At 39.3% G+C, this 20,314-nt stretch overlaps 1 protein-coding gene across 1 annotated transcript in view; it reads right to left on the reverse strand.

The window, feature by feature from the left end:
* hspg2 (heparan sulfate proteoglycan 2) overlaps window positions 1–19,981 on the reverse strand; it is a 225,051-nt gene extending 205,070 nt beyond the window's left edge. The window contains 1 exon segment of the mRNA XM_046344359.1: window positions 19,579–19,981. Coding sequence (XP_046200315.1) covers window positions 19,579–19,647 — 69 coding nt within the window. The 5' untranslated portion in view covers window positions 19,648–19,981.
* Window positions 19,982–20,314: the final 333 nt, after the last annotated feature.

The following is a 20,314-nucleotide window of genomic DNA, read 5'->3' on the forward strand; positions in this document are numbered from 1 at the left end:
TATTAATAACACCCTGGGAGAATGTGCATCATATTAATAACACCCTGGGAGAATGTTCATCATATTAATAACACCCTGGGAGAATGTGCATCATATTAATAACACCCTGGGAGAATGTGCATCATATTAATAACACCCTGGGAGAATGTGCATCATATTAATAACACCCTGGGAGAATGTGCATCATATTAATAACACCCTGGGAGAATGTGCAACATATTAATAACACCCTGGGAGAATGTGCATCATATTAATAACACCCTGGGAGAATGTGCATCATATTAATAACACCCTGGGAGAATGTGCATCATATTAATAACACCCTGGGAGAATGTGCATCATATTAATAACACCCTGGGAGAATGTGCATCATATTAATAACACCCTGGGAGAATGTGCATCATATTAATAACACCCTGGGAGAATGTGCATCATATTAATAACACCCTGGGAGAATGTGCATCATATTAATAACACCCTGGGAGAATGTGCATCATATTAATAACACCCTGGGAGAATGTGCATCATATTAATAACACCCTGGGAGAATGTGCATCATATTAATAACACCCTGGGAGAATGTGCATCATATTAATAACACCCTGGGAGAATGTGCATCATATTAATAACACCCTGGGAGAATGTGCATCATATTAATAACACCCTGGGAGAATGTGCATCATATTAATAACACCCTGGGAGAATGTGCAACATATTAATAACACCCTGGGAGAATGTGTATCATATTAATAACACCCTGGGAGAATTTGCATCATATTAATAACACCCTGGGATAATGTGCATCATATTAATAACACCCTGGGAGAATGTGCATCATATTAATAACACCCTGGGAGAATGTGCATCATATTAATAACACCCTGGGAGAATGTGCATCATATTAATAACACCCTGGGAGAATGTGCATCATATTAATAACACCCTGGGAGAATGTGCATCATATTAATAACACCCTGGGAGAATGTGCATCATATTAATAACACCCTGGGAGAATGTGTATCATATTAATAACACCCTGGGAGAATGTGCATCATATTAATAACACCCTGGGAGAATGTGCAACATATTAATAACACCCTGGGAGAATGTGCATCATATTAATAACACCCTGGGAGAATGTGCATCATATTAATAACACCCTGGGAGAATGTGCATCATATTAATAACACCCTGGGAGAATGTGCATCATATTAATAACACCCTGGGAGAATGTTCATCAAATTAATAACACCCTGGGAGAATGTGCATCATATTAATAACACCCTGGGAGAATGTGCATCATATTAATAACACCCTGGGAGAATGTGCATCATATTAATAACACCCTGGGAGAATGTGCATCATATTAATAACACCCTGGGAGAATGTGCATCATATTAATAACACCCTGGGAGAATGTGCATCATATTAATAACACCCTGGGAGAATGTGCATCATATTAATAACACCCTGGGAGAATGTGCATCATATTAATAACACCCTGGGAGAATGTTCATCATATTAATAACACCCTGGGAGAATGTGCATCATATTAATAACACCCTGGGAGAATGTGCATCATATTAATAACACCCTGGGAGAATGTGCATCATATTAATAACACCCTGGGAGAATGTGCATCATATTAATAACACCCTGGGAGAATGTGCATCATATTGGGGTTAAGAAAATAAAAATACTTGAAAAACAATAGAGCTTTTCTTCTCAAGACAGGCAGGGGCTTGTCAGACATTGAAGGAAAGGAAGGCATGGGCCTTAGAACCAGTTCAGGGGTTTGGGAATGACCCGTTCTGTAGATAAGAAACAACAACGGAAGGCGTGATATACACACCTCTGGACGACAGGGTAAAGCTAGGCATTAACAAATGGAAAGATTGAAAAATAACAATATTTTCTAAATAATGTACTTTTGACAAAAAAATAGAGGCTCCAAAAACATAATTTCTATAACCATAGAAGCCTTGGTAAATAGGGTAACTAACCCTCTTCAGTGCTGCAGAGTAGGGAAGGCTACAACTAGGGAGGATTCATATAACAATACACGAACTCCTCTTGAAAATCAGCAGAGCATTCAAATGGCTTAACGTCAATGCCAGTGTAAAAAAACAATGAGGACGATTCTAAAGAACACAGATGATGATAAAGTGCCTTCAAAGGGGAAAGTGCCATACTAACTTAGCATTTCAATGAATCTCCAATAAGTGGAGGGCCAAGAGACAGGCAGAGAAAACCGGGAGAGAACGCCTCCCAGCACAATACAAAGGCAACATCCCAAATGGCACTCTATCTCCTATATAGTCCCCTACTTTGACCAGGGTCCATAAGGTTTTGGTCAAAAGTAGTGCACTTTATAGGGAATAGGGAGCCATTTGGGACACAGGAGTAGTTTCTCTCTATGATGCCTCCAGCCAGTGACCTCAGCCTGAACTCAATTGGCTCTCTGACTGACAAACATAGTTCCATAAAAGATGAATGAGGAAGAATCCATCTAGACTAAAGCTTCTTCACTCAAGCTGAATCAGCACTAAATAAAGCAGGTATTTGGAATCAAGAGTATTTATTTAGACTGTTTATGTCAGTTAGGCCGATCTGAGGCCATTGACACCATTAACCTTTATTTAAGGTTTATAGTAAACATTTGCTCTTGAACCTTATAGGCCTGTAATCCAGCATAACTCCACATGTAATGAGGAGAGGAGGCTTTCTGCCCACATCATCACAGCAATGTACTGAAGTGTGACATATAGTTTAGGATGATGTGTGTTCCAAAAAAGAGCCAAGCAAAGATCTGAGGTTAAGAGAGGGACTTGCCTAGTTAAATAAAGGTTAAATATAATTTGTTTTTAAATCTGGGGTTAAGAGATGGAAACGGAGAATGGGGAAGAAGGGGAAACAGGGTTTCTCAGGGGCCAGTGACAACCCGATATTCATTTACACCGGTGGGCCTCCACTGCTACATTTTTGCCACCACTCCAAAAGATATGATTTATAAAAACAAAATGGAAATATATGGATATATGTTTTGAGAAAAAAATTGTGAACATTTTCAGTGTGGAGTTAAAGGACTAAAATCCGATATGTATGTAGAAAAGATCATGGAGCTACATAGTTTTAAATAATATCATCTTTAACTAACAATCTGAAAATATTTTTTATTTTATTTTTTATTTCACCTTTATTTAACCAGGTAGGCTAGTTGAGAACAAGTTCTCATTTGCAACTGCGACCTGGCCAAGATAAAGCATAGCAGTGTGAACAGACAACACAGAGTTACACATGGAATAAACAATTAACAAGTCAATAACACAGTAGAAAAAAATGGGCAGTCTATATACAATGTGTGCAAAAGGCATGAGGAGGTAGGCGAATAATACAGTTTTGCAGATTAACACTGGAGTGATAAATGATCAGATGGTCATGTACAGGTAGAGATATTGGTGTGCAAAAGAGCAGAAAAATAAATAAATAAAAACAGTATAAAAGACAGTATGGGAATGAGGTAGGTGAAAATGGGTGGGCTATTTTCCTATAGACTATGTACAGCTGCAGCGATCGGTTAGCTGCTCGGATAGCTGATGTTTGAAGTTGGTGAGGGAGATAAAAGTCTCCAACTTCAGCGATTTTTGCAATTCGTTCCAGTCACAGGCAGCAGAGTACTGGAACGAAAGGCGGCCAAATGATGTGTTGGCTTTAGGGATGATCAGTGAGATACACCTGCTGGAGCGCGTGCTACGGATGGGTGTTGCCATCGTGACCAGTGAACTGAGATAAGGCGGAGCTTTACCTAGCATGGACTTGTAGATGACCTGGAGCCAGTGGGTCTGGCGACGAATATGTAGTGAGGGCCAGCCAACTAGAGCATACAAGTCGCAGTGGTGGGTGGTATAAGGTGCAAAAACAAACAAGACAGTCAGGGAGAATGTAAAATTCCAAAACTGGCATGTTATGAGGCCCACGTTGATTTTTTTATAACGTCTGAGTTAATCAGATAGCATAAGAACATGGTATAAGCATGGCACTATGTGTATAATTGCAGGAAATTAGCTTTGAAACAGATATTTTTCTCACCCCACTCTCTTTGCCACCGCTGCTGGAAAAATAACCAAGGGGAAACACTGGGGTCTCCTGTTGCATCAAGCAAGACAGGCGGCACAGGAAGAGGAGTATGTGTGCTGCTCCTGCTTATGTCAGCACATGCTCCGTCCTGTACCAGCTGAAGTGCAGCTGTGTTTGGAATCTGCCCCTCCATCTGACACGGAAGTGAAACACATGAAAGCCAAGCACACCCTCCCCACCACACCCACAACCGCAGAACACGCTGCATTGTGAGAAGAGGACTAAGATGCTTGTTTGTTGAGCTGAGTGACAAAACAAAGCATTTGATTTACAGTTTTATACAATCACTGTGTCACGCCTTGGTCATTGTATTTTGTGTTTTTGGTATATGTTTGGGTAGGCCAGGGTGTGACATGGGTTTATATGTTGTGTTTCGTATTGGGGTTTGTATTAATTGGGATTGTGTATGATTAGGGGTGTGTCTAGTTAGGCTTGGCTGCCTGAGGCGATTCTCAATTGGAGTCAGGTGCTTATCGTTGTCTCTGATTGGGAACCGTATTTAGGCAGCCTGAGTTTCGCTTTGTATTTTGTGGGTGTTTGTTCCTGTCTCTGTGTAGTAGTCACCAGATAGGCTGTAATTAGTTTCACGTTTCGTTTGTTGTTTTCGTAATTCAGTTATTTTCATGTACCGCGATACTTTCATTAAAGTCATGAGTAACCTACACGCTGCATTTCGGTCTGACTCTCTTCTTACAACAGACGAACGTCGTTACACACTGGGGCACTAATTTCAGAACCTTGATGTCATTTTTCAAAACTCTAGACACAAAACTCACAACCAATGATCAAAATGCAAATTTTTCAAAACGGACACTATTTCCAATTGCTTGGATTCAATACACATAAATCTAAGATAATTTGTTCATTGAACTAAAATCACCTGTTCAAAATAACACAACATCAAACCTCAACATCAAAGTATAACCATTTCAAAATGCAATTCACACATTACATCTGAGATGACTGTCTATTTATTTCATTACAATGATCTAACTATCAATTGATACAACTGCTCAAAATAATAACTGTTGCATTAGCCTTAATATATAGTTTTATGGAAACTGACAAACAATATTACATGTTTAGTTCATGAAAGTTTCAGGATAAGGAGATCCATTGACACCAATTACCATGGAATATGAACCAATTGGACTACATTATCTATGGATGTAATATTTCATCATCATTATTTATCAGACACTGTTTCTATGGTCCCATGTACCACTTTTCCAGACCATGTTTTCAGATTTGACAATACTGTACACTCACCAGCCACTTTATTAGGTACACCTATCTAGTACTGGGTAGGACTCCCTTTTGCCTCCACAACAGCCTGAATTATTCACAGTGTTGTACGTTAAGAGATGCCCTTCTACACAACACTGTTTTAAACAGCTGTTATTTGAGCATTGGTGGCCTTTTGTTAGCTTGAATGAGTCTGGACATTCTCCTCTGACCTCTCTCATTAAAAAGGTGTTTTTGCCCACAGAACTGCCGCTCACTGAAAGTGTTTGTTTATCACACCATTCTCTGTAAACTCTAGAGGCTGTAGTGCGTAAAAATCCCAGGAGGGCAGCTGTTTCTGAGATGCTGGAATCACCATGTGTGCCATCAACAATCATACCACGGTCAAAGTTGCTTAGATTACTCATCTTGCCTGTTCTAATGTTTGGTCGAACAACATCTAAAGCTCTCTACCCTATATACTCTATATATTGAGTTGCAGGCAGCCACATGATTCGCTGTTGGAATGTAACCTTCCTTGATGAGCTAAACCAGGTCTTTAGAGCTGATGGCGTGACCTATGTCATTGTGTGGGATAATGTCAGGTTCCACCATGCTCAAATGGAGCAAGCATGGTTTCAGGCCCATCCACAATTTACCACCCTGTACTTACCCCCATACTCTCCTTTCCTTAACCCGATTGAGGATTTTTTTCTCCACGTGGAGGTGGAATGTATATGATAGGCGCCCTCACGAACAAGCCACCCTTCTCCTGGCTATGGATGACGCATACAATGACATCACAGCAGACCAGTGTCAGGCCTGGATTCGCCCGAAGATTCTTCCCAAGATGTTTGACTAATTAAAACATAAATTGTGATGTGGATGAGAACCTGTGGCCAAAACCACAAAATAGGGTTGATGGAAATATAAAAGTACAGTAATCAATCCTTTGTTTTGATTTTTACAGTAAGCCAGGTGAGGAACACTGCAGTTGATGTTTTACAGTAAACCAGGTGAGGAACACTGCAGTTGATGTTTTACAGTAAGCCAGGTGAGGAACACTGCAGTGATGTTTTACAGTAAGCCAGGTGAGGAACACTGCAGTGATATTTTACAGTAAGCCAGGTGAGGAACACTGCAGTGATGTTTTACAGTAAGCCAGGTGAGGAACACTGCAGTGATGTTTTACAGTAAGCCAGGTGAGGAACACTGCAGTGATGTTTTACAGTAAACCAGGTGAGGAACACTGCAGTGATGTTTTACAGTAAGCCAGGTGAGGAACACTGCAGTGATGTTTTACAGTAAGCCAGGTGAGGAACACTGCAGTGATGTTTTACAGTAAGCCAGGTGAGGAACACTGCAGTGATGTTTTACAGTAAGCCAGGTGAGGAACACTGCAGTGATGTTTTACTGTAGTTTTTTTCTTATTTTGTAGCTAATTATTTTTGAAACCTATTTTGTGATTGTATTGGATTTCATCAATAAATTTCATATTTTGTTCAATGATTCCACTGTGTCTGTAGTATTCTCTCTACTAGTCCTTTTACAGTGATGTATTCACGTGTAGTAGCATAATGAAACATGTGACATATTTTGTACTACAATATTTAATGATTGAACGAACAACTACACAGTGAAACTATCGGTATCTTGTGTGTGGGGGGGGGGGATCTAAATTATTGTTCCTATGGTATTTCATGATAAATGAGTTTTCTGAACCAATGATTCTGCAAGTGCAAGGTTTATTTAAAGATATGAATGCACAATGCAACGTTTTGAACGTTGGACAGCCTGTGTTACGAGTGATGACCGTTTTGAGTTTTGTGTCTAGAGTTTTGAAAAATGACCACAAGGTTCTGAAATTAGTGCCAAAGGGATTGTAAAGAAAACGGTATTAACTGTGAATCTTGAATACTTCGCTGCTCGCAAGAACCCATTGTTTTGCTATCAGACAACTGAGAAAGAATCGTCTGTGTGAATGAATTAATGAATGAATAGTAAAAGCAGATTCTTTGTTACAAGTTGAATCAAGTTATGCCTCAAGCTATAATAAACTTAAACAAGATGAAAGGCACAATTGCATGAGAACCATGAATTGAAAGGTTTATCCCCAAGGTGCAGGAGAATCTCTGTAGTGAATAAATCATGTAGAAACCTGACTACAGAACACAAAAAGTCAGGTTCAGAGTCGTAACCGCTGTAACCATCCTGTGTGTGTGTGTGTGTGTGTGTGTGTGTGTGTGTGTGTGTGTGTGTGTGTGTGTGTGTGTGTGTGTGTGTGTGTGTGTGTGTGTGTGTGTGTGTGTGTGTGTGTGTGTGTGTGTGTGTGTGTGCGTGTGCGCGTGCGTGTGTGTGTGTGTGTGTGTATTGGGTCTTAAAAAACTCCAAAAGTAAAACAGTAAAACTAAGCAAATTCTCCATCGTGAGGAAAATGGCTATTTTAAGCTTAGTGGTTAGGTTCAGGGTTAGAATTAGGGTTAGGTAAGGGGTTAGTGGTTAGGTTTAGGGTTAAGGATAAGTTTAGAGTTATGGGAAGGGTTAGGGAAAATAGGATTTGAATGGAAATAAAACGTTTCGTCCCCAGGAGGATAGGAAGTACAAAACGTGTGTGTGTGTGTGTTTGAGGAGGCCGGGGCCAACCAGCCACTTCACAATAGCATTGTCCTCTGAGACAAGATGGCATCCTTCCCCTCTTGGGGGGGGGACTAACTCAACAATGCAATGTTTGTCAAGCCAAGTCAAGTCAAATCAAATTTGATTTGTCACATGCTTCGTAAACAACAGGTGTAGGCTAAAAGTAAAATGCTTACTTACAGGCTCTTCCCAACAATGCAGAAAAATAATAACATGAGGAAGATAACTTTGCTATATACACAGGGTGAGTAACGAGTTGACATGCAGGGTTACGAACGAGATAATTGAGGTAGATATAGGTATGAATAAAGTAACTAGGCAATAGGATAGATAATTAACAGTAGCAGCAGCGTATAGAGCCTTCTGAAAGTACTCACACCCTTTGACTTTTTCCACATTTTGTTGTTTTACAGCCTGAATTTAAAATGGATTCAATTGAGATGTTGTTCACTGGCCTACACGCAGTACCCCATAATATCAAAGTGGAATTACGTTTTTAGAAATGTGTATTAATTTATTAAAAATGAAAAGCTGAAATGTCTTGAGTCAATAAGTATTCAACCCCTTTGTTATGGCAAACCTAAATAAGCTCAGGAGGAAAAATGTGCTTAACAAGTGACACAATAAGTTGCATGGACTCACTATGTGTGCAATAATGGTGTTTACCTTGATTTTTGAATGACAACCTCATCTCTGTACCTCACACATACAATTATCTGTAAGGTCCCTCAGTCGAGCTGTGAATTTCAAAACACAGATTCAACCACAAAGACCAGGGAGGTTTTCCAATGCCTTGCAAAGAAGGGCACCTATTGGTAGATTGGTAGGGAAAAAAGCAGACAATGAATATCCCTTTGAGCATGGTGTTGAGCAAGTGATTAATTACACTTTGGATGGTGTATCAATACACCCAGTCACTACAAAGATACAAGCGTCCTTCCTAATTCAGTTGCCGGAGAGGAAGGAAACCGCTCAGGGATTTCACCATGAGGCCAATGGTGACTTTAAAACAGTTACAGAGTTTAATGGCTGTGATAGGAGAAAACTGAGGATGGATCAAGAATGTTGCAGTTACTCCACAATACTAACCTAAATGAAGCCTGTACAGAATACAAATATTCCAAAACATGCATAATTTCTGCAACAAAGCACATAAGTAAAATGGCAAAAAAATGGCAAAGAAATGTACTTCATGTCTTACATTTGGGTAAATCAAACACATCACATCACTAAGTAATTACTCTTCACATTTTCAAGCATGGTGGTGGCGGCATTGTGTTATGGATATGCTTGTCATCAGCAAGGACTAGGGAGTCTTGTAGGTTGAAAAGAAATGGAATAGAGCTAATCACAGTCAAAATCCTCGAGCAAAACCTGGTGCAGTCTGCTTTCCAACAGATACTGGGAAGCAAACTCGCCTTTCAGGAGGACAATAACCTTAAACACAAGGAACAAATATACACTGGAGTTGCTTACCAAGACAACATTGAATGTTCCTGAGTGGCCAAGTTGCAGTTCAGATTTAAATTAGCTCGGAAATCTATGGCAAGACTTGAAAATGGCTGTCTAGCAATGATCAACAGGTATCCAGCAGGTATATTTCACTGGTCATCCCCAAAGCCAACACTTACTTTGGCCGCCTTTCCTTCCAGTTCTCTGCTGCCAATGACTGGAACGAATTGCAAAAATCACTGAAGCTGGAGACTTATATCTCCCTCTCTAACTTTAAGCATCAGCTGTCAGAGCAGCTTCCCTGTACACATCCAATCTGTAAATAGCACACCCAACTACCTCATCCCATATTGTTATTTATCTTGTTGCTCTTTTGCACCCCAGTATCTCTACTTGCACATCATCTAATGCTAAATTGTAATTATTTCGCCTCTATGGCCTATTTATTGCCTTCCCGCCCTAATCTTCTACATTTGCACACACTGTACATAGATTTTTCTATTGTTTAATTGACTGCACGTTTGTTTATGTGTTGTTGTTTTTGTCACACGGTTTTGCTTTATCTTGGCCAGGTCACAGTTGTAAATGAGAACTTGTTCTCAGCTGGCCTACCTGGTTAAATAAAGGTGAAAGAAAAAAAAGGGGGGAAAAGAAATCAACAAGCGACTTGACAGAGCTTTAAGAATTGTAAAACAACCATGTGCAAATATTGTACAATCCAGGTGTGCAAAGCTGTTAGAGACTTACCCAGAAAGACTCACAGCTGATATCACTGCCAAAGGTGATTCTAAAATGTATTTACTCAGGAGTATGAAATCTTAAGTAAATTAGATACTTCTGTAATTAATTTGCAATAAATTTGCAAACATTTCTAAAAACATGTTTTTACTTTGTAATTATGGAGTATTGTATGTAGATGGGTAAGAAACTAAATCAATTTAATACATGTTGAATTCAGGCTGTAACACAACAAAATGTGGAATAAGTCCAGGGGTATGAATACTTTCTGAAGGCACTGTATGTGATGAGTCAAAAGAATGAGTGCAAAAAGGGTCAACGTAGACAGTCTGGGTAGATATTTGGTTAACTATTTAACTACCTATTTAGCAGTCTTATGGCTTGGGGGTAGAAACTGTTTAGGATCCTGTCGGTTCTAGACTTGGTGCATTGGTACTGCTTGCCATGTGGTAGTAGAGAGAACAGTCTATGACTTGGGTGGCTGGAGTCTTTGTCTTCACCCACATAGCTGAAGTTCTTGGGGCCCAACTTTCTAAACGGTGATGGTGTGGCTGCTGTTTGCTCTGCTGTGCTTCAGAGACCCTGGCTGGGTTCCTTATTGTGTGGCTCTTCACTGAAGTAGCTAGTCAAGAGAGAACAGGTAGCTAGTCAGAACAGGTAGCTAGTCAATAGAGAATAGTTCAACAAGGCTTCTCTTTGCAGCGAACATGTTGCCAGAGTAACAATTTCGGTTGAATGATTTGAATGAACATTCCAAAATGTTACAGTGAAACATCAAATGGCTACTTTTTGCAAGGATTACTGTGGCTTTTTAGCAACAATATGCAAACTCAAAATGACTTGGCTATTCCTACTAAATATAAAAGAAAGTCTAAAGTTGAAGTCGGAAGTTTACATACACTTAGGTTGGAGTCATTAAAACTCATTTTTCAAACCACTCCACAAATTTCTGGTTAATAAACTATGGTTTTGGTCGGTTAGGACATCTACTCTGTGCATGACACAAGTAATTTCTCCAACAATTGTTTACAGACAGATTATTTCACTTATAATTCTCTGTATCACAATTCCAGTGGTTCAGAAGTTTACATACCGTACACGAAGTTGACTCTGTCTTTAAACAGCTTGGAAAATTCCAGAAAATTCTATCATGGCTTTAGAAGCCTCGGATAGGCTAATTGACATCATTTGAGTCAATTGGAGGTGTACCTGTGGATGTATTTCAAGGCCTACCTTCAAACTCAGTGACTCTTTGCTTGACATCATGTGAAAATCAAAGACCTCACAAAAAAATGTGTAGACCTCCACAACTCTGGTTCATCCTTGGGAGCAATTCATCTGTACAAACAATAGTCCGCAAGTATTAATCACCATGGGACCACGCAGTCGTCATACCGCTCAGGAAGGAGACACGTTCTGTCTCCTAGAGATGAACGTACTTTGGTGCGAAAAGTGCAAATCAATCCCAGAACATTTAAGACATTTACATTTAAGTCATTTAGCAGACGCTCTTATCCAGAGCGACTTACAAATTGGTGCATTCACCTTATGACATCCAGTGGAACAGTCACTTTACAATAGTGCATCTAAATCTTAGGGGGGACAACAGCAAATGACCTTGTGAAGATTCTGGAGGAAACAGGTACAAAAGTATCTATATCCACCTTAAAACGAGTCCTATATCGACATAACCTGAAAGGCTGCTCAGCAAGGAAGAAGCCACTGCTCCAAAACCATCATAAAAAAGCCAGACTACTGTTTGCAACTGCACATCGGAACAAAGATCTTACTTTTTGGAGAAATGTCCTATGGTCTGATGAAACAAAAATAGAACTGTTTGGCCATAATGACCATCGTTATGTTTGGAGGAAAACGGGGGAGGCTTGCAAGCTGAAGAACACCATCCCAACCGTGAAGCATGGGGTGGCAGCATCATGTTATGGGGAAGCTTGTGGAAGGCTACCCAAAACATTTGACCCAAGTTAAACAATTTAAAGGAAATGCTACCAAATACTAATTGAGTGTATGTAAACTTCTGACCCACTGGGAATGTGATGAAAGAAATAAAACCTGAAAGAAATAATTCTCTCTACTATTTTTCTGACATTTTACATTCTTAAAATTAAGTGGTGATCCTAACTGACCTAAGACAGGGAATTTTTACTAGGATTGAATGTCAGGAATTGTGAAAACAGAGTTTAAATGTATTTGTCTAAGGTGTATGTATGTAAACTTCTGACTTCAACTGTACATGGCCACTTGATTATTTTTAGCTTCAGTTTAGACCGGATACAGACACTTACGTTCGCCGCACATTACCTTCTCAGACTGTTAGCTAACGTTAGTGAACAGTCGCGGCTAACACTTAGCTAACATTCACAACTATTTAATTTGCTGAACGCACCTCAAGTAGCTAGTCAATACAGAACAGGTAGATAGTCAGAACAGGTTGCTCATCAAAACAGGTAGCTCGTAACAACAAGTAGCTAGTCAATGGAGAACAAATAACTAGTCAATACAGAATTTGGGAATTTGCATCCCTAACATGTGTCTGAAGTGCATAGCTTAAACTGTGTGGGTAGCAGTCAGACCATTGTATAAAGCATGTTGCTACACCTGCAATAACATCTGCTAAATATGTGTATGTGACCAATACAATTTGATTTGATTTGATTTGATTAAAGGATCACAGCTATAAATCTTCTTAGGGATAGCCCCCTTTTTTCAATTTTCCTAAAATGACATACCCAAATCTAACTGCCTGTAGCTCAGGCCCTGAAGCAAGGATATGCATATTATTGGTACCATTTGAAAGGAAACACTTTGAAGTTTGTGGACATGTGAATGGAATGTCGAAGAATATAACACAATAGATCTGGTAGAAGAAAATACAACCGTTTTTTTTCTTCTTTTTTTTCTAACACCATCTTTGAAATGCAACAGAAAGGTCCATCACTCTGGTTGTAATTCCAATGGTGTCCACAAGATGGTAGCAGTGTGTTTCAGACTGATAAATTGAAGTATGAGCAAACTACATGAGCTTTAGTGTGAAGTCACCCAGGTACATTTGGGCAACATTTACATTCACATTACATTTTTCTGCAAGAAAATCCTCAAATCTGTATACTTGGACATTGATTTAGCTTTTCCAGTATTAGTAGCCCTATTATAAGTTCAACATTTGCAAAACGCCCAGTTAACTGGGCCCATAACTTCATAAATCTCCATATCCTTATCATTTCTGTCCAAAAGGAAAAGGCTTGCTGTCGCACAAGGTTAGCAGCAACATTTTGCTACAGATTCCATTTACTCCCGTAAAGCCCAGCTCATTCGCTATCTAGCTAGCTTTGTTTGACCCTGATTGGTGCTTATTTGACAAAGTTACAGTCAATCAAGTGAAGACCGCCCGCGTCATCGGCGTACCATGAGGGCGTCGCTCTCCGACCAAATTTGGTGTCCTATAGGATATACTACACTCTTAATGATATAGTGAAGTCTGGTTACGTTCTAGGATCTCTGGGAAATAAATACCAATGTGATTTGACGGGTTGAAACAACGTTTAGGGCTAGATTTTCACAGATTCCTTTCTTTGCAAATTGAACGAGTGGAAATACAAAATCGATTGTGCATGCTACGTATATGGACCTTTTTGGGATATGAAACGGGATTTTATCTAACAAAACGACACTTTGTGTTATCTCTGGGACCCTTTGGATGATAAATCAGAGCAACATTTCAGAATGTGTCTTGAAAATCAAGGTACAGCGTGGTAAGCGTACATTTGGTAAGCGTACATTTTTCTTTATTATAAATATCGCAGACAAAACAAGAAACAACAAAAACGAGCGTGAAGCTTACTAGGGCTATACAGACCACTAACAAAGACAACTACCCACAAAATACAAAAGGAAAAAGGCTGCCTAAGTATGATTCCCAATCAGAGACAACGATAGACAGCTGTCCCTGATTGAGAACCATACCCGGCCAAAACACAGAAACACAGAACATAGAGTTTCCCACCCGAGTCACACCCTGACCATCCAAACATAGAGAATAGAAAGATCTCTACGATCAGGGCGTGACAGAATGTAAGTACACATTTCACCTCCTTCAGAGGTGAATTTATCAAACCTATCGCGGTGAAAAAAGTTTTTGTTGTTAGGAGCTCTCCTCAAACAATAGCATGACATTGTTTTGCAGTAATAGCTACTGTAAATTGGACAGTGCAGTTATATTAACAAGAATTTAAGCTTTCAGCCGATATAAGACACTTATATGTACCGGCATTTGTTGTTTCTCTAAAATCTGCGATCGTGACGTTGACGGGACGCCTATCCCTAATAAAGCATCAACTGACTTCTCAGCTTCTAAATCTCACCACACGTGTACAGACAGATCTGGGGTGACAAAACAGCACCACACAGAATCAAACTCCATTGCTTACTTAATATACCACACACATGGCATTAGCTATATCAAGATGTTGCATACCATTTAGATGGGAATAAATGGGTTGAGTTTCATAGGATTAAAAAAGACCAAGGTTTATGACAATGGGCACACAGTCTGTTTATGGTCACAGGAATCCAGGGCACCCTTCCCCCGCGTGGATCACGCCACCCCAAATGAAGTCAGGGGACACTTGTGGCTGTTGCAGTCCATACCGGGAGGAAGGGCTCGCAGAGCCAAAATAGTCAGCAGTGCTCACAGTTCTGATGTCAGACAACCAGAAAACCAAGTGGCCTCAACTCCAAACTGCTCGTAATGACAGGCAGTCAGGGCGGGCACAGAACCAGATCAAAAACCGTGGCTCTGACAATATCCTGGACAGATGCTGCTTGCTTTGCCAAAGTATGACGTAAAGATTGACGTTCTCAAGTCATGAGAAAACAGGAGGGTCGATAAAACATAGGAAATACCGGCTTGGGATAACAGGGAATATCGAGCAATGCACTTCTATACCCATTTCTGAAATCTAGTAAACCAGGAAAATATGAGGTTATATTGTTGTTATTACACACATCATCCCCTTTTCAATACAAGTTCACACTTTTTTAAATTTAATCTATTTTTCCATTGTTTAATTTAAGAATTTCTACTTATTATGCTTAAATAATCCCCAATACAAGGTATTGGTGGTTAATAGCAGGATGAGAGCAGTTGATTGAGTTAGTCAACTGGTATGTGCCATTTTATTGACATTGATTGTTTGAGTTGATTGATCCGACTTACCCTGACATTCCAGAGGAGTGAAGGGGGCCCCCATCACAACGGCCCTTTCTATCCGGGATCCTTGGGAAGTCCTTACCCCATTGAAGTTGAGATGTAAAATGGTTAAGGTTATGATTAAGGTTAGGGTAGGGTAGGGTTTAAGGATAAGGTTTTCGGGTAGGGACATCCCAAAGATCCCATTGAGCACTAAGCCCACAGCAACAGCAGTATGTACTTAATTGAAACATAAAGTCAAGCCTGTCAGTGTGCAGACTCAAAACGCAAGAAACAGATGCTGCTACTGATAATTAAATTATGTTGCTATTGTCATCCTTGGTCGTCATCGAGGTTACTGGTAAAACTATATGGAAGCCAACTCCTAATACAGACAGGCGAGTCAACATGTATCAGATGATCGCTGAATGGAGACCCAAAAATAAATTGAACATTGACAGCGATTCATGACATGCTTGAAAATTCAACTACAACAGAAAAAACACAAACTTCAGCCAATTGGACATGACAACATTTAGACTTCCCATATCATCATGTAAGCCACAGGATTGACAGCGGGCTCCTCATCAACATGTTCCATGTTTTGTCTGTTACCCTCAGCTTACTGTGGTTTATTGACTATCTCAAACAGGTGTTAGATTGTGTATCTGGGACAGGGCTTCCAAGAGAACGCTCATTCTCCGATGAAATTAAAAACCGAATAGTGCCTGACAGAAAGACCTTGACCGCTTTTTCTATTTGATGAAAAATAGATGAGAATCCAGACATGATCTCAGGGGTATAATTATTCTTATCATGTGGGATAAAGTGCCATCTCCTCAAATCAAATCAAATGTTATTTGTCACATCGTAAACAACTGGTGTAGAAACTAAGAGTGAAATGCTTACTTACGGGTCCTTTTCTAACAATGCAGAGTTAAAGATAAATATTAAAAAGATAACATACAAATAGAAATAGAGACAGGAGGAATAAATACACAGTGAATAACAATACCAAGTAAAAATAGCGTCTATATATAGGGAGTGCCAGTACTGAGTCTATGTGCAGGGGTACGAGGTAATTGAGGTAGCAATGTACATATAGTTAGGGGTAAAGGGACTCGGCAACAGGATAGATAATACACTGAGCTGTAGAAGCAGCGTATGTGGAGAAGTAGCAGCAGCGAATGTGGTGAGTGTGAAAGTGTGTGTGTGTGTGGCGTCAGTATGCATTTGTGGGCATATGTACTGCGCGTGTGCGTGTGCGTGTGCGTGTGCGTGTGCGTGTGCGTGTGCGTGTGTGTGTGTGTGTGTGTTGGGAGTGTCAGGGTAAGTATGTGTCAGTGTGTGGGTAGAGACCACCCACTGGGCACAAACTCTTTTGAGCATACTGTTTTTAGAACACAAGGCCTGCAATGGAAATAAATATGAGCACATTTATCTATATGCCAACAGATCGCAACAATGTCTAATTTATCATAACCATACAGATAACAAAGAAATTAGGATTTGTTATCTGTATGGTTATGATAAATTAGGCATTTCCCCATATACACTTACTCAGTTTATTAGCCCCCCCCCCCCAAACCCCTCTTTGCCTCTAAAACAGCCAGGGGCATTAAAGAAGGTGTCTGAAACGTTCCGCAGGGATGTTGGACCACGCTGATGTTATGGCATCACACAGGTGCTGCAGATTGGATGGCGATACATTCATGCTGTGAACAGCCCGTTCCAATTCATCCCAAAGATGCTCCAATGGGTTGAGGTCTGGGGACTGCACAGGCCACTCAAGTAAACTGAACAAACTGTCATTTTCAACATAGACAAATGTAAAATATGTTGACTTTGTAACTTGGAAACAATGTCAGATCTTCAATGTTATAAACACTATCAGAAGAAAAAATAGTCTGGGCAGCACCTCTTACTGGAGAGCTGATCTATCTACAGCTATTAATTTGGTCTCCCAAACAGGATTTTAACCAAGCCCTGCTTAGCTTTGATAATTGTGACTGACTACTACCTATGTGCTATCGTGAGAATGATTATTGAGAGATCTCTAAATAATTCAATATATTCAGTGTTGCTATCAAAGTCATTTCAAAAGATAGGTTTAACACAGTAAATTAAATGCAACCATACTTTATAAATCATATATCATCAATTATACTATTTAGGCCTATATAACATTTACAGTCATCAACAGCTATTGTTTTAATTCAACCCAGGGTTCAACTAAAAATAGACAATAAATATAGACTTAGGGTTTCAAGCTTTGGTTAATTTCAAATGTAATATTCCAGTTAATCATTAACATGTCAGAATCACTTCTCCATCTAAATAAAATCTAAGTTAAAGAATAGGACTAAATCAAATCAAGCTTAATTCAAAGTGCATTTAAAGTTTGATTAGATTAAGTCCTATTCTTGAACTTAGATTTTTTGTTGAGATGGAGACATGACATATCAATTATTAATTTGTAGACAAACTGAATATTGAATTGTGTTTGGTTGTCAACGCAACCAATTATCAACATTTGAAGGAGATGTATCTTATGCTTGGATAGCTCCATCTGTGTCACTGATTTAGTCTGGCTTTAATTCCAGTTTGTCTACAAATTAGATTCTTGGTTGAGATGGAGACATCAATCCAACATATCAATAAATAATTTCTAGGCAAACTGGAATTAAAGCCAGACTATGTCAGTGGGACAAAAGATACATCTCCTTCAAATGTTGATTTTTGGTTGCGTTGACAACCAAACACAATTCAATATCCATTTTGCAATACAGACAGTAAATTTACATTTCTTCTTATGGAATGATATAAATCATCCATGTTCAAAATAGCATGCAAAGGTCAGAGGTCTGTGGAGACCTTCACAATTGATATAATAATTTGCGCATAATCTTGAACAGTATTGATCACTGCACTTTGTACTCTCAACTGCAACCCAGGTAATTTGGTTGTGCTATTAGACGAAGCACAGTGATAACACATTAAATTGTTCGATAAATACAAAATGCCTGACATTGTATTTCCATTGGAATTTGGTTGTGCTTTTAGATGGTTGAAAACATAGTGATAACACGTTGGGAATTCAAGAAACTTCTGGCTGTCTTTTTGAGTGGGTGAATATAGGTTGAAATCTCATCGATCAATGTGTCAACTAAATATTACCCAAATTTCCACGTTGAAATTACTGGTGTGTCCAGTGGGCAGTGTTTGGGCATAGAGTCAGTGCAAGAGAGTCAGTTCAAAAAAGTGTCAATGCAGGTGGTCCGGGTAGCCTTGTTTTGTAGTTTTGTCTTAAAGCTTGGAGTTATTGTCTCCTATAATTCACATCACTTGAGCACAGGGCCAGGCTACACTATACATTTCATACATCATTCTTATGATCCAATGTGAACCTCTATCAGAAGAGATATTCATAGAACATTTAGAATGAATTGAAAACAGTATGCCACTAGCACAAGAACTGAATCGAGTTCTAAAAGTATGCTGATGAATATTCATACAAGAACAAGTGGCATTATCAAAGTATATTGACACACGTTTGCTGATACCTGTTATAGACACCAGTATTTCCCCCTAGAAAAAAAGCGGTTACAATCTAGCTTACCAATAAATTGGTTTTAATGCACAGTAACTAATAAACAACCAAATCTAGATTCTGACCAGTGTCCTTTCACATCCTTTCAATTATTGTTTTATGTAGCCTTTGCATAAATTCGCAAATAATGGAATAATGGTCAAACGCTGCCAGTTTTCCTGAAGCGTTTCATGTGAAATGAGTGTGGTTCAGACAGAAGATTGAGAAAGTTTTTTTGCATGTAGACAGAAGAGAGACTTGACTATGAATAGACTGTTTCTATGGACAGAATTAGATCAGCTCTATTCCACTCGATATTCTAGTTTGTCACATTATTTTTTAGAACACGTATAATTAGCGTGTGGTGAATCATATATATTCAACTATGCTATATATGGGATACTTGCCCCGCAACACCCAAGAAACAAATAGCATTACACTGTAATAAAGTTTTGAAAAGTAGCCTAGTAGAAAGTTAATTTTCTTTAGGAAATAATTTTCGGTTGTGCGTGGAGCAGTGTGAAAACTAGACCAAAATCTTGTTCATGAGAAATATATTAAAGTTAAAAATAAAAGGATGTAAAAGATCACTTACATTTATCAGATGACATGTAAATATCAACGAGACGATAAGTCCAGAGACCGAGTGGATCCGCGTGCCCATTTTCCACCAACCTCGCACAGGCTGCAAATGCTGGGGAAAGGAAAATCAAGGTCCTTCACGTCTGGCCACTGAGTAATGGTTGGGTGCACCTCTTTACACTTTCTATAAAGGACAATTATTTTCTACGTCCCACACCCGGTGGGACTTCATCAACATAAAAATGATTCCTTAATGCGTTTTCTATTTAAACGGAATAAATAAATAAAAATCAATCACGTGAAAGAGATAGATCACTTCGCTCCTACTTTCTCTTGCACTCCGAAACTTCGACCTGTAATGCCAACGCAAGTCACTTGGAAGTCCGATGCTATTGCGATACACGAGCCACTGCCCTGCGTAAAAGGCGGAATGGAATTCAGGGAGTTCTGCTGATAGGCAGCCGTAATCCCTCCGTGAGGAGACGCCGACCCACCTAGCATATCTTTTGCTTTACATTTTTAAAACAACCCCATTACTTTTAAATGTGTTAGGCTATATGGTTAAATGAACATTGAAATGGATCATAAATTGGATTTAATGTAGAGATAAATAATTACGCGTAAACTACGCACCAATACATATACTTTCACTGGTAGTCTACTACAACTGTTGTTTACGAAGCATGTGACAAGTAACATTTGATTCAATTTTTTAAATTTAGAACGCACGAGGCATATCGTGCCCGCCT

Source organism: Oncorhynchus gorbuscha, linkage group LG03 (genome assembly GCF_021184085.1).
Source record: "Oncorhynchus gorbuscha isolate QuinsamMale2020 ecotype Even-year linkage group LG03, OgorEven_v1.0, whole genome shotgun sequence".
Taxonomy (NCBI): domain Eukaryota; kingdom Metazoa; phylum Chordata; class Actinopteri; order Salmoniformes; family Salmonidae; genus Oncorhynchus; species Oncorhynchus gorbuscha.